This window comes from Musca autumnalis, unplaced genomic scaffold (assembly GCF_047663935.1).
Source record: "Musca autumnalis isolate F117 unplaced genomic scaffold, ASM4766393v1 scaffold_3, whole genome shotgun sequence".
NCBI classification, from domain to species: domain Eukaryota; kingdom Metazoa; phylum Arthropoda; class Insecta; order Diptera; family Muscidae; genus Musca; species Musca autumnalis.
Genome location: NW_027411866.1, coordinates 127,907,107 through 127,922,971, shown reverse-complemented (window position 1 = coordinate 127,922,971; position 15,865 = coordinate 127,907,107). Strand labels below are relative to the sequence as shown.

Genomic DNA, 15,865 nt, shown 5'->3' with positions numbered 1-15,865 from the left:
GCAGAAGACCTCATGGAGTTTTTAGAAGACTTCATAGAAGACCTCACCGTCTACTATGAGACCTCATGGAAGTTTTTAATAAATAATTATAATTTATATATATGGTAACATGGGGCGGCTTCGCCACTGGGGCGCCTTCGCCAGCACCGATTTTCTTGATAATTATAACTGCTACAGAAATGCCGTTAAAGGAAAAATTGTGAGTTTAACGAAGATCTTTCATCTCCCAAAAATTGGCATTTCTATCAAATATATGATTGCTGATGCACGCGGTTTCATGTTTTTGGGGTATTGCGAAAAATATTTATGGTAGGTATATTTTGTGATATCTTGTATACCTTTTGTGATATCAAAATTTTATTTTATACCGTTAATAGACAACTACTGAAGAATAAAAATCCAAATAATTTGCATGATAAAAGTAATTATAAATGTTAATATATTCATATTATGAACTATGTAGGGGGTGGGGCGGCTACGCCATGATAGGTGTGTTGTGGGTTAATGTGAGAAATATGTCAGGTTTAACTTAAATTGTTTATGCTATTGATATACCACGCTATAATGTGAAGTTGAAATCAAATATTGTTCTAAACCTATCTAATTTGGCAAAAATTTCATTTTTATGCCTAAATTCAAGGTACCTACTTCAATTAACGGCTAGAATATCTTTCTTTTTGTAAATTTTAGAATCATTTTTGATTATTAAATAGAAAACATGTTTCTTTTATGCATAATGTTGATATTTGGGAAGGAAGTATGGTAAATGCCATTTTTAGAGTCCCTTGATATATGTCCTATGTCGATGGCGAAGCTACCCCATGGGTGGGGAGGCTTCGCCACTTTTTAGACATTTTGTAAATGCTCAAAAATAATATTTTAAAAACAAAATTATAATCATTTATATATCAAAACTTATAGTCAAGACATGCTAATATTCTTACCAAAAATAATATTTGGAAAAACTTTAATGATGTCGATATGAGAACATTTTGAAAAAAACGTGGCGAAGGCGCCCCATGTTACCATATACCCAGCAAAATGTTCAATGCCAAAGATGACATTCAATCATGGGTGCAAGTGATCTAGCATGTCATCTTTTTAGCATCTTCATCGATGAATATTATATGAGCGTGGACCCCAAAAGATGACGTTCTTTTCTGGATCCTAAGCATGTCATTTTAACCAATGCGTTGACATGTCATTTCCACCAATGCTTTGACATGTCATTTCCACCAATTTCATTTTCACCAATGCTTTGACACGTCATTTTCACCCATGCTTTGACATGTCATTTTAACCAATGCTTTGGCATGTCATTTTCACCAACCCCTTGGCATGAAATTTTCATGTATTGTTTGGAAAATGGAAATGCTGTATTGAAATATGGTTTTCATGAAAAACAAAACTCTTTATTAATTCAAACGAATTCATGAAATAACTACAATTAATTTATCAGTTTAGTTTTTCAAAAGTTTACATCCAAAATTGCAATGTAATCACCACCGCTGCAACGCAAAAGATTACTTCCTCCGTTCTCCACAACTGATATTCTTTTATCTTACAAAAGGTTTTTTCAATTATCTTCCCATCACCAGTTCAGATTTCGACATGGACTCCAAATGCACTCCTTTAAGTATTTTTATTTCGTAAATTACTTTTATTTTATAATTTTGTTATTTTATAACAACATTTTGGTAATTTATACTCTTTTGTTTAGTGACGGAAATATGTAGGGATCTACAACCCGGCTTGCTTTAGGGATTTCTAAGAACAAAATGTAACGAACGGGGAGGAGAGACTTTTTATGGAAAATACCATTTATGCTTAATTTATTTATTTTTAATTGTTTCTTTCCAAAAGTAGTTTCTTCTTTATTTTCAGATTCTTGTTTCTTTTCGTTTCGGGCTTTTTTTTCAAATTCCAAGAAGCGAGATTTGATTGATTTCATTCTATGTCAGATTTAGAACAGAGAAGGGAACTTTTAAAATAGAAATGTGTGCAGTCCGATTCTATTTTTAGCTCGATGGTTGGGACTTCATATAATACCAATTGTTTAGAAGTTTTAGTTCTTTGATATGCAGGAAATGTAAGACAACATCACGACGACAGTTCTAACAACTTTGGTCTGTTCCAGAAACTGCAAGAATCTACTTATTTTTACTACGATAACAATTTTTCCTTTATATTATCGGAAAAAATAGAAAAAATTAGTAGATTTTTGCAGTACTGGAGCATACCAAAATGAAAATAAACAGGTGTGTAAATAAAAACACAAACATCATCTCTATTGGATCGATGGAATGGGTACAAATGCTGATGAAAAGATCGGATCTTTCACGACTTCCTTTGCATTGGTTCAAATCCTAATGAAAAGATCGGATCTTTCACGACTTCCTTTGAACCAATGCAAAAGATGACATGAAATCACGTCATCGCAAAGAACCCCTTCCGTCAAATTTTGCTGGGTATATATAAAAATGGTGTAAAAAATGTATAGTAATTCATAAAATGAGAACGGCTAGGCCGATTTCTGTAAAATTTTTTGTCAGTTATTCGCATTTTCAAGGAGAAGGTCTTTACAGAAGAAAATTTTGGAAAATCCCTCTGGAAAAGTCGGAAAATTGGAAAAATCGAAAATTGAGTTTTTGTATGAAATTTTATTCCTTAATAGCGAGACGAAGTTCGCCGGGTCCGCTAGTATAATATATTTATAGAAATATTTTTAATAAACTCCCAGTGAGTTTTCTCACTTTTTCCTTTAAGTTGAAACGGCAGAAAGACAAAACTCACAGGGAGTTTACATTCATAATAACCCTGAATATTTCACGTTCATTTTCTTTTTGGGAATTCGTTAATGAAAACAAGATTTTTTTCTATATAGTATGTATGTATATACATTTCAATTTCAAGATTCAAAAAAATCGTAGATGCAGAATAGAGATATTATAAAGTAGCGGATTCGTTAATGGAAACAAGACTTTTTATTTTTTATCGAAATCTCTCATTTTAACACAAATCGTTGATCATTACACGTTCCGTGCGAATAAGCTTCACACAGAATCAATTGACTTTGGCATTTACTTAGGACAAGACCAAAAGCTATTAAAAATGTCACAGACAATTTCACGAGACGGTCAGAAAGGTAAAGCAGACACAAAATTGCAAACAAAAATATTCTAAAAGTAAATATGTTATTTTTACGATCTCCTATAGCTGTGAACAATGTGAGAAAATATTCAAATGCCGTACAAATCTCCAGTACCACACCCTATCCCAACATTCCAAGGGCCCTGGAAAATTCCCATGCACTTTTCCGCAATGTAGTCGCCTATTTAAAAACCCCAAACGTTTAAGTGAACACAAGAGACGCTATCATTCAAATCGAGAATCCTATATGTGTGAATATTGTGGCTATCGTACAAGGATTAAATGTAATTTGGTGGTGCATCGACGTCAACATACCGGTGAAAGGCCTTATTATTGTGAATATTGTGCTTTGTATGTACATATATACATTTCAATTTCAAGATTCAAAAAAATCGTAGATGCAGAATAGAGATATTATAAAGTAGCGGATTCGTTAATGGAAACAACACTTTTTTTATTTTTTATCGAAAAATCTTCGGTGGTACATCTACAATGAAACAAAAGAATATTATTAGATAATAATTTCATTTAAAATACAAAGCTTTCTGTTAGGAGAAAAGAAAATTCTTAGGACATGGGTATGATCGTTTTCTCAACGAATGATTTATATTCTATAAAAATAAAAATCTACATAAATCAGAACAATATTTGTACAGACTTCCTTACTTAATTTCTGCAACAATTTGACATCTTGCTTCATTTCATCTATAAATGTTTAAAAAGAAGGTAAATAAATTTTATTCTATAAAATACTTCATAAACTTGTAAAGGATCCTAGAAAACCTCACGGACTTCAATGAGGCCTCGTAGTCATTAATACGACCATAAGAAGTTATCATGGTATTTTATAAGGTTAGAATACCTCACGATCTTCCATATCCCCATAGAAGACTTGACAACCATTTCTAAAATCATTAATGATCTCGTAATCTCCTAGGTGACTATAGTAGACCTTATGGTCTTCTTTAAGGCCATAGTAGATCCCATGAATTTTTTCATGCTCTGCTTAGACTATGAAAAAACTAAAAATCTTTTATCAAACCACTGAAGGTTTCAAAGTTCATACGATCTTCAATTTTTCCGTTCCGTTTATTCTACCTCATATCCTACTATTTTTCCATAGTTAGAGTCTTTTTGACGAATGTAGAAGATATTATTGCCTGCTCAATAATCTTTTAGAAGACGCTTTGGTATTCCATATGGCCATAGAATACCTTATGGTCCATTATAATTCTAAAAACACGATGATCTTCTATAGTCTCTAAAAAGAGTATAGAAGAGCTGGTGGGAATACCTCATGTTCTTCAATAAGAACAAGGACGTCACAGAGTTTTTTTAGAAAATTACAAAAGACCTCATGGTCGACACCATAGAAGCTTTTTCATAGTTCTATATTAGACAAAGAAAGCCTTCTATAAGACTACAGAAGATTGCATGACCTCATGGTAATGACATGAAAGGTCTCATAGACCTCAACACCTACTAAAATACCACTCATTCGACCACATAGTAGGTAGCTCAAAAAAAAGAGTTTTTACAGTTTTCAAACTAAATATTTCAACTTTCTTAAAGTGCGTAAATACTTTAGTCTCATCACTATTTCCGAAACATTTTGTTGGTGCCACCAACTTTTGCCTCATAGTGTACATTCAAATGCCACACACATTTTAATCGTCACCGCTTAGTTAATTTATTTGTTTTACACCGAAAGTGAATTGATTAATTTCATTGCATCTAGTAGCAGCAGCAGAAGTCCTAAAGAGTTTGCATAGAATTGCAAATAAATGTTTTTATTGTTAAAATTAGACCTTCACAATTTATTTGCAGCGTTCTCAGTTTCTCTGCTCAGATGCTGCTTGAAATAAACAAAAGAAAAAAACTAACAATAAAACCTCTAAGATAATCTCTCATTTTAACACAAATCGTTGATCATTACACGTTCCGTGCGAATAAATTTCACACAGAATCAATTGACTTGGGCATTTACTTAGGGCAAGACCACAAGCTACCACAAATTTCACAGACAACCACGAGATGGTCAGAAAGGTAAAGCAGACTAAAAATTGCAAACAAAAATATTCTTAAAGTAAATATGTTATTTTAAAGGTCTCCTATAGCTGTGAACAATGTGAGAAAATTTTCAAATGCCGTACAAATCTCCAGTACCACACCCTATCCCAACATTCCAAGGGTCCTGGAAAATTCCCATGCACTTTTCCGCAATGTAGTCGCCTATTTAAAAACCCCAAACGTTTAAGTGAACACAAGAGACGCTATCATTCAAATCGAGAATCCTATATGTGTGAATATTGTGGCTATCGTACAAGGATTAAATGTAATTTGGTGGTGCATCGACGTCAACATACCGGTGAAAGGCCTTATTATTGTGAATATTGTGCTTTGAGTTTTCCATCATCGTATCAGCTGACGGCGCACAAGGATGTCCATGTGAAACAGCATAGCTCCAGGCATTGTTGTATTATATGTGCCGAAATCTTTTCGGATAGCACCACCTTAAGGCATCACCTGGAATCTCATTCATCGGAAAAGAAATACAAATGTGATATTTGTGGCAAATCCTATCAACAATCGGCTGGTCTGTCGCGTCACAAAAATTGGCATAGACAACAAATGAAACCCCGCACAAATATTTGCAATAATTTGGAATATAAATAAAGCATTTGAAAACCTATAAGTTCTTTCAGGAATCAACTAATTCTCAGGGATGATTGTGTTTTTATTCTATTAAATCAGTCAAATAATTTTGATTTTTATTAGCTAAGGGGTTTTCTACACAAATAAAATTTTGAAGAGATCGAAAACATTCACCTACAGAACTTTAGATCTTTCTTAAAAAAACGTATACGCATAAGCGTTCGTCATACCAACACCTTCTATTATTAAATGTTTCATGGATTTCTAAATATTTTTCAACCAGCGGATCTTCTCAGAGAATACCAGATAGTCTTCTCATTAATGACTAATATGATTATTCATAGTAGACTAAAATGTCCTCTGGCGGATGGCCACAAGGTCTTATCAGGGAAAAAGGAAGAAAATTCATTCTCATAAAAGACCGTGAGTCCGTCTCATAAAGACCCATGAGTCCTTGTCATAGAAGGCCGTAAGTCCGTCTCATAGCAATCCGTAAGTTCTTCTCAAGGAATACCAAATTCCATGTAATCAAAGGCGTATTAGTGTTGTCAAGGCGTATACGCACCAGTCCTTATCATACATGGTTGTCTTATATACGTCCATTAGACCATCTCATAGAATACCATTTAGTCTTATCAAGAAGACCATAAGGCCTCCATTATGTATTCTTCTGACAATTAGGCCTTCTTGTGGCGAAAGATCATTAGGTCTTCTTCTGATAGAAGACCATTAGAAGAACATAAGATCTTCTTTTGATAGAATAGCATTAGGTCTTATTCTGGTAAACGGCATTAGGTATTCTGATAGAAGACCATTGGGTCACCTTCTGATAGCAGACCATTGGGCCATCTTTCGATAAAGGATCATTGGGTCTTCTTCTGATAAAATGACATTAGGTATTCTTCTGACAAAATACCATCAAATCTTCTTCCAGTAGAAGGCATCAGATCTTCTTCTTATAATGGAAGACCATAATGTCTTTTTTTGGTTGAAGACCATTAGGTCTTCTTTTGATAGAAGACCATTAGGTCTTCTTTTTATGGAATGCCATCATAGCTTCTTCTTGTAGGAGGTCATTATGTCGTCTTCTAATAGAAGATCATTGAGACTTCTTCTGATAGAAGATCATTAGGTCTTCTTCTGGTCATAAAAAAATTGATTTTATGATTGCACTCCAAAGTTATATTGTTTACATTATTTTGTAATTGGTTATTCGGCTCATGTGACTGGGATAGATAAAAAATACCCTACGGGATGGTTTTTGAATTTTACCACACAAAATATCCTCAGCCTGCTCTAAGTACAATGCTGAATCTCCAGGCTCTGGATATCCTATATCCCGGAATATCACTGACGATAAATTAAAGTCGTTGTTGTTGTTGTAACAGTGTTAATTATTATGTTTGTATGTTCGTTCTTCTGTTCAATCTGGCTCTGGGTCTATCTCCAGTTCCAGGAAAGTGGCTGCTTCGATGGGATGTAGCCACAGATCTACTGGAGTTAGATGAGTAGGTTTGGCTGGGCAGTTGAAAAGGTGTTTTGTGTCGTGCGGGCCCATGCCACATACTGGACAGATGTCTTGCACAGCGCGGTCGATTTCCGCCCAATAAGAATTTAGGCGACTGCAATATCCCGAGCGTAGTTGAGTCAAAACTACTCTGGTTTGTCGTGGCAGCTGACGCTCCTCAACTGCGATAGATGGGGGATGTACTCCGAGAACTTTATCCACACTATATTTGCTTATGGCTTTAGCAAATGCATCCGTGTGAATACTATTTAAACCTGCTTGATATGCCTATTGATCTAGGGGTTCTCTCCTATATTGTTGGACCTCCGTCTCTAGAGCATGAATATCCTTCCTGATATGCCTGAATGTGCCGGGCCTAGCCAGCAGATGGTGATTGGGATGGCTCTCATGGTGACAACGAATGCAACGAAAGCATCTCATTGTGTTGCTTTACTGGAAGAATCTTTGCCTCCTAATGTAGATGGTCCACTGCAGACTTGAGAAGGCACCCTGTTGCTGTTCTCAGGGCGGCATTCTGGCAGGTTTGAATCTTTTTCCAATTCGTACCACATAATCCCGGTGACCAAACTGGCGCCGCATAGCTTACCACAGACCGACCAATCGCGTTATATGTGGTCAACAAGGTTTCTTTATCTGCACCCCAAGTGCTGCCGGCTAGGGATTTGAGGACCTTGTTCCTACTTTTCAGTTTGTCGCAGATAGCTGTGGCGTACGCGCACGTCGTGAAAGTAGTGTCGAATGTGACCCCTAAAATTTGGGGCAGTTTGTGGTCGGAATTCTGCTACCGTCGTCCACGACATTCAATTCTCTTCCAAACTGCGCTGTCCATGTGGTGAACAGAGTAGCTGTTGATTTTGTGGCGGAAATCTGCATATTCCTCGAATGGAAAAAGGTGGTAAGATCGCTTAAATAGTTGTTCAGTCTCTCACAGATGTCATGAGGATAGGTACCTGACGCCAGGATCGTGCAGTAATTCGCATACGTTACGATCTCGATGCCGTCTGGAGGGCGTGGAAAACAGGGGAGGTAGAGGTTAAACAGTTCCGGAGATATCACCCCACCTTGGGGAACTACCTGTTTCACTCTACGGGGTTTGGACTTCTTGTTCTTGAATTCCACGTACGACTGGCGTCCGCACATATAATTGACTATCCAACGTTTCAAGCTTGGCAGGAGGGTTGACCGCTCAATGTCCTCAAACAGCGTGGAGTGTCTGACTGTATCAAAGGCTTTTGATAAGTCAAGCGCCACCTTCACTGTTCTATCGCACGGCCGTCTCTGGTTGAGTCCTTGACAAATATGTGTGGTAATGGCGTACAGCGCAGTTGCCGTGCTGTACTGCTTACGGAATCCACGCTGATGATTGGCAACTTTATAGCTATTTCTGATACTGGGGAGGACTAAGGCCTCAAGGGTCTTTGCTACGGGCGACAATGGCGAAATCGGCCTGTACGATTCACTTTTGCTGATGTGATGATGTCTCGGAACGTCCTTTCCGCTACCCGAACATCAGAAGGATTGGGCAGTTCTCTGAAGCGGTGATTGGTGAACTCTCTGAAACCCGGCCAATCAGCTTTCTTATAATTGACGAATGTGCGGCGTTCAGAGGTAATGAAATCGGGTGGTCTGCTAATGGAGACAATTATGGGGAGATGGTCTGATCCAAGGGAAATGACGGGTTGGCAGGTAACGTCATTTGTCAGACCAGGTGACACGATGGTTATGTCTGGCGAGCTGTGACACTCTCCTCTAATTCTGGTAGGGGCGTCCTCATTGACCGTGCAAAACGTAGAGCTGTCAATCTGCTCGGCCAGCGCTGTACCTCTCTGGTCGTTCTCGAGGGCCGAATGCCACATCTCATGATGCGCATTAAAGTACCCCAGGACCAAACGATTATGACCTTCCAAAAGCGGGCTAATGTTAGGCACGTAATCTGAGATACAGCTATTTCTCGGCGGGATGTATACGTTCAGCAACTCTATCACGGCAGTTCCACACCTGACTGCTACCTCCATACATTCCATGTACGGTCGCTAGAGACAGGCTCAAGCGAGATAGGTCTGTATTGGACAGACTGGTGTAATAGGAAAGCCAATCCCCCACCTCCACTTCTGGTGCGATCTTTCTTTAGCATCGCAACGTTGTAAGCTACAGTTGTTGTTGAGTTTGGTTTCTTGCACCGCAGCGACCTCGATATTCCTCCGACTCATGAAATCTTCTATTTCCTCGATCTTTGCAATTAAATAGCAAAAAGGGACAACAACTTATTGAAGGCAATCTCCAGACTTAGAAGATAGTTTGTAAGACTTCACCACTAGCTCTTCTTGCTGACCGAATATCCTCCCTTTTGAGATAAATTCTTCAGCTTTCCAGCGTTCATGATTTCGATCACTAATCCGGCTCGAACGACCAGTGTAAACGGGGATCTATATTAAAAAATAAAACACTAATAAAACCAAAATTAGAAATATCAAAAAAATTTCGAACAAAATTACAATTAGGTAGTCACCCCAACGTAACGCCTTCATCGCTCTAGCCACCTTTTGTAGGTCCCACTACTTTTGTTTGCCGACTTCAATTGCCCCAACTTCATATTTAGTGCAAATTTCTGGTTTATTTATCACCTTCAAAACTCAAGATTTTAATATTTTTAAACCTCCTTTTTTCCTCTCTTCCAGCCTGGAATTATTCCGCAAAGCTCCCAATTTACGTATCTTGGCCTGTGGTGGTGATGGTACCGTTGGATGGGTACTTTCCGTTTTGGATCAATTGAATCCCCCAATTCAGCCACCACCTGCTGTTGGTGTTTTGCCATTGGGTACTGGAAATGATTTGGCTCGAGCCCTAGGATGGGGAGGTGTAAGTATATAGCCCGTAGAGATGTTACGAAAAACCCTAAAAATTTACATTTTCTATTTCAGGGCTATACCGATGAACCGATTGGTAAAATCTTAAAAGAAATCGGTATGTCACAGTCTGTTCTAATGGATCGTTGGCGCCTAAAGGTAACACCCAATGAGGATGTCGAAGATGATAATGTCGACAAGAGTAAAGATAATGTACCGTTAAATGTGATCAATAATTACTTTTCGTTTGGTGTTGATGCCCATATTGCATTGGAATTTCATGAGGCACGAGAGGCTCATCCGGAGCGATTCAATTCTCGGCTGCGTAATAAAATGTATTACGGACAAATGGGTGGCAAAGATTTGATATTGCGTCAATATCGTAATTTATCACAATGGGTGACATTGGAATGTGATGGCCAAGATTATACGGCGAAATTGAAGGATGCGGGATGTCATGCTGTATTATTTCTTAATATTCCAAGGTAAGGGATGGGGTGGAGAGAAGAAAAATGAATTTTGTGGGAAATTGCAAAATAATAAAAAATTGCTTTTCTTTCATTTCATTTTTGCAGCTATGGCGGTGGCACTCATCCCTGGAATGACTCATTTGGACAATCAAAACCGGCCATTGATGATGGTCTCATTGAAGTTGTTGGCCTTACAACCTATCAATTGCCAATGCTACAAGCCGGTCTCCATGGTACATGCATATGCCAGTGTCGTACGGCACGTATAACCACTCGTAAGACCATACCAATGCAAGTGGATGGTGAGGCGTGTCGTGTGAAACCCTCCATCATCGAAATGGAATTGTTGAATAAGGCCATTATGTTGGCCAAACGTAAAAGTCGTCGTCCTGCCGATGTCCAGTAAGTAGTACTACTATACACAAGTGTAATTGGTCATACAAAAATAGAGAGTGAATGGAGGCGAGGTGTGTGTGAGGGGAGAGATTTTGAAATCATACGTGAGATTCTTTTCCTCGCCCGCTTTTCACACCCTCGCTTAAAAGAAAACAAATGCCGTTGTGCTTTCATGCCAAAAATAGTAAGAAACTACTTGTTGTCCTTGCATTTGAAATGTGTCAAGCCAATATGGATGACTGTGTGGTGGCGGGTAGGTATATGCAATGAAAAGGCTATGGCAGTAGAAATCTCTTAATTCAGGTCAATTTTCAAGATATTACACCATTTGAAAGCTAGCGAGCGTGTATGTGTGTGAGGGTTTGAAAACATGCAATAAAATTGTTATGCCACAGTTAGATGACTTGTAGATGTTTACATCGTCAATCTTCTACCATGAACCAACTACCACCACCTTCATCCAGATAACATGTAAGGACTTTGACATGCAATATATATTCCCCACAGCATCATCAATTTAAAAAACTTAATTAAAACGGACACAAACTTTCACGTTGTGTGTTCTGTAAACACATCTACACATACATATGTATTTGTAACGGTTAGAACATTGCAGTAGATGATGCGGTAACCCATACACAGTATTTGGATATCACCGGTAAACAAGTGCATTCGGTATTAGAAGTCAGGGAGATTAAGCAGTATTGCATAAAAGCGAATTTTCATTACAATTTGTCAATTTTAACAGAAGTGGATTTTGATATGACGACAAGGGTGGATCTTTTCAACCTATAAGTAAGGAAGAATAAATAAGAAGATAAAACTACCGTTCTTGGGGGCCCAAAAATTATGTATGCATATGAGTATCAAAAGTTATTTCAAAATATTCAAATTATAAAAAATCAATTAAAATTCTAAATATAAAAAAAAAATCAATGATAAAAACTGCCAGCTAAACCATGTCCATTTGAATGCATCTTCATTCTGGGTTATTCCGGGGTATTGTACAACGTTTTCTTCCAGTGTAGAAGATTGTCGTCTTTTGTTTTTAGCAGCTTTACCTTTCTGGGCTTGGACATCGTTTTCTTTCACCGAAGGAAGTCATCCTTCTCTGATTATTTTGCTTTCCATTGGGCGAGTTTTCTTGCGGCAATTTTTGTCTTACTTACTTAGCTGGCCCATTACAGAACATTTGTTCCATGGGCCGAACTTAGAAAAGATGTCCATTTCTCTCTATTTGTTGCTTCGCACTCTGGAATACCGCGCCTTTTCGTCTCTTCATCCACTTGTTTGCGCCATCTATTCCTTGGCCTGCCAATTCTGCGTGCACCGCCAAGCGGTCCGTATTTATACGCCTTTTTAGCGGAATCATCTTCGCTAATTCTTATGATATGGCCTAGCTAACGCAATCACTGCATCTCGATACGTTTAACTATATTGATGTCGTTGTATAGCAGATACAGCTCGTGGTTCATGCGACGTCGATATTCACCGTCGACTGATGTCGTTTGTTGTGTTTACGGAGGTGCCGAGGTAGACGAAGTCTTTTACTACCTCAAAAATATAGGAACCAACTTCCACAGTTGGTCCGAGCTCAATGGACGTATTGCGCGTCAACACCATTAACTTGGTCTTCTCACCGTTTACCGCCAGACCCACTTTAGCAGATTCTCCTTCGACCTTCATAAAGGTATCGGTTACTTCTTTTACTGATCGTCCAATGATGTCTATATCATCAGCATAAGCAAGTAACATGTGGCTATTGGTGTAGATTGTGCCACTTCTTTTGACGTTTGCCTCTCGTATAACCTTTTCTAGCAGGATGTTGAAGAGATCACACGAAATGCTGTCTCCTTGCCTGAAACCTCTTTTGGTACAAAACTCTTCGGAGAGGTTCTTTCCTATTTTAACTGAGAACCTCATGTCAGTTAAAGTCATTTTACAAAGCCGGATGAGCTTTGCGGGGATACCAAATTCAGACATGGCTTTAGTCGTTCGCACAATATCGCTGACACGATCTTGTAGGCAATCGGGAGGAGACTTATAGTTAGAGCATACAGTCTTATCTCCTTTCTTGTGGACGGGACACAGGATACTCAGGTTCCAATCGTCGGTTACTCGTTCTTCCTGCCAGATGGTGCTAACTAGGTGATGAATTCACCTTATCAGCGTGTCGCCTCCGGATTTGAACAGCTCGGATGGTTAGCCATGGGCTCCTGCTGCCTTATTATTCTTCAGCCGGTTTATTGCTGACTTTACCTCATCTTGGCCGGGCGGTATACATTCAATACCATCTTCTGGGATTGGATCTGTGGTACCTTCGTCGTCTTTGCTGCTATTGCATACCTACAGGTTTGAAAAGTGTTCTTTCCATATCCTTAGGACACTATCTGTGTAAGTTACCAAATTACCTTGCTGGTCTCTACAGGAGGAGGTGCCTGTACCAAAGCCATCAGTTTGATCCGTCACTCTTTGGTAGAATTTTCGGACTTCATTCTGGCTCCTGTACATCTCGATTTTTTCACACTCCCACTTTTACATCTCTCTCTTTTTCCTGCGGAAAAGACGTTTCTCCTCTCTCCTTTTCTCCCGATACCTCTCTCGTGCGCTACGCGTTGCTACGGCTTGTAAAGTAGCCCTATATGTCGAATTTTTCTCTTCGGTAGCAGCACGACACTCCTGATCATACCATGGATTCCTTGGTGGAGGTCTCTGGTATCCAAGTATGGATTTTGAAACTGTTTGCATGGAGTGGGCAATACTTTGCCATTGCGCTGATATGTTATCGGGATGAGGAGTGCTTTGATTAAGCAATTGGGCTAGTTGAGTGGAATATGCTGTGGCTATCTGTTGTGATTGCAGCTTACCGATATCCAGCTTCCGTGTTGTGTCTGTTCGTGCTTTATTTGCAACGTTTAACCGGGTGCGTACCTTTGCTGCAACAAGGTAGTTGTTCGAGTCTATGTTCGCTCCTCGGAACGAACGCACATCCAACACGCTCGATGAATATCTTCCATCTATCACAATGTGATCAATTTGATTTCTTGTTTTCTGATCTGGAGACAGCCAGATGCCCTTATGGATGTCGAGATGTTGAAATCTGGTGATGCTAACTACCATGTTTTTTGCCGCTGCGAAGTCTATCAGCCTCATACCATTGTCAGATGTTTCACTGTGGAGACTGAATTTTCCGACTGTTGGGCCAAAGATATTCTCCTTTCCAATTTTGGAATTAAAAATCGCCTAGAATGATTTTAATGTCATGGGCAGGGCAACGGTCATATGTTTCTTCTAAGCGCTCGTAAAATATATCTTTGGTCTGTTCGTCCTTTCCTTCAGTGGGAGCATGAGCGCAAATAAAGCTGATGTTGCAAAATTTTGCTTTTATTCGAATTGTAGCAAGTCTTTCATTCACTGGTGTGAAGCTGGAGACCAGGTGCTTTAACCTCCGACCAACTACAAATCCGCAACCAAACTCATGCCTTATGTCATGGCAGCTATAATAGAGTGCGTCACCTTTAGGTGTTGTTGTGACGCTTTTCCCGTTCCATCGTATTTCCTGTATGGCAGTAATGTCGGCCTTGTACTTTTCAAGTACATCTGCCAATGCGTAAACTGCAGCTTCTCTATAAAGAGTGCGAACATTCCCGGTGCAGATTCGCAGATCATGGTCCTTAAAACGTTTGCGGGGTCGTCAACTTTAGAGGTATTTGTTTTTCTTTTCTTTTGTTTTTTCATAGAAGGCTGCTTTTTCTAGGGGAGGGTTACTAACCCCGCGCCCAAACCCAAGTTTTTAACGTTCTTATGGGTGAACGCGCGGCACATTTTAGCTCTCTCCTACAATCTGAGGATTGCCGCAAGTAAACTTACTTAATGTAGATTGGGATTTAATGGCAACAATATCGCCTGAATCCGTCCTTCTCGTTGATTCCATTGACACTAGCTTCACTATAAGATATTTTCTTATTGTGAGGTTAGCTTCTTTTAAGACATCGTCACCTGTGTGCTGTGTGCGACCCAATAGTCATTTTCAGGCTTCAGGTGCTCGACACACCTTCTCCGAAATTGCTAATCCTTTGCCCTTCATTGTTGTGTCTTCATTAGCTGCTAGTTTTGCAACAAACTCTTCAAGCTCCCTTTCGCCTACACGGCTTGGCTTTTCTCATATAACTAGATCTTTATTTAATTGAATAATTTCTGCCTTCAAAGTCTAGACCTCGCGATTCACCTCAAGGTTAGCCGATATTAATTATTTCTTGGCTACCTTGCTTTCCTCGGCATCGTGCAGAGCATTCTTAACTTGCTCTTGTAAAATATTGGCAAGCTTGACTGCCTCTTTTCTTCTCGTTATTTTAACCAGATCATGACATCTTTCATTATCTGGGTCTTCGCTTTCTTTATCTCCATGATGGACAATAGCTCGTTGTCCAAATTTTTCTGAAGCTCGACCACTTGGTTTTCAACGACCTGGAATTTATTTTTGGCTTCTTCATTTTTAATGTGTAGGTCTCGAATCACGTCACACTGATCGCTCTCTTTAGCTTCAAGGCTTGTTTTAGCCTCTTCAGCTTTCTTTCAGTTTATTTTAAGTTTCATATTCATGACTCTTAATTTTGCTTCCGACATTTTGCGCTCCATATGCTGGTTTTCTGTTTCTCGGATCTTCTCGCATTACAGTGGCAAAATGGAATATTTTATATTTGTCCATTATCATTTATATCACTGGTGCCACTTCCTGTTTCTTTGTTAAAAATTGGAGAATTTTCTCGTTACATTTTTTGCTGCCAGCTTCGATGCTGCTGCCCACTGACTATTAACGT

At 38.9% G+C, this 15,865-nt stretch overlaps 1 protein-coding gene across 3 annotated transcripts in view; it reads left to right on the top strand.

Annotated features, from left to right (window-relative positions):
• Window positions 1-15,865, top strand: part of rdgA (retinal degeneration A) — a 734,186-nt gene that overhangs the window by 703,537 nt on the left and 14,784 nt on the right. For all 3 annotated transcript variants that reach the window (XM_073974355.1, XM_073974356.1, XM_073974357.1), the window contains 3 exons: window positions 10,012-10,192; window positions 10,255-10,664; window positions 10,755-11,051. In XM_073974355.1, the coding sequence (XP_073830456.1) occupies window positions 10,012-10,192; window positions 10,255-10,664; window positions 10,755-11,051 (888 nt within the window). The remainder of the gene's footprint in view (window positions 1-10,011; window positions 10,193-10,254; window positions 10,665-10,754; window positions 11,052-15,865) is intronic.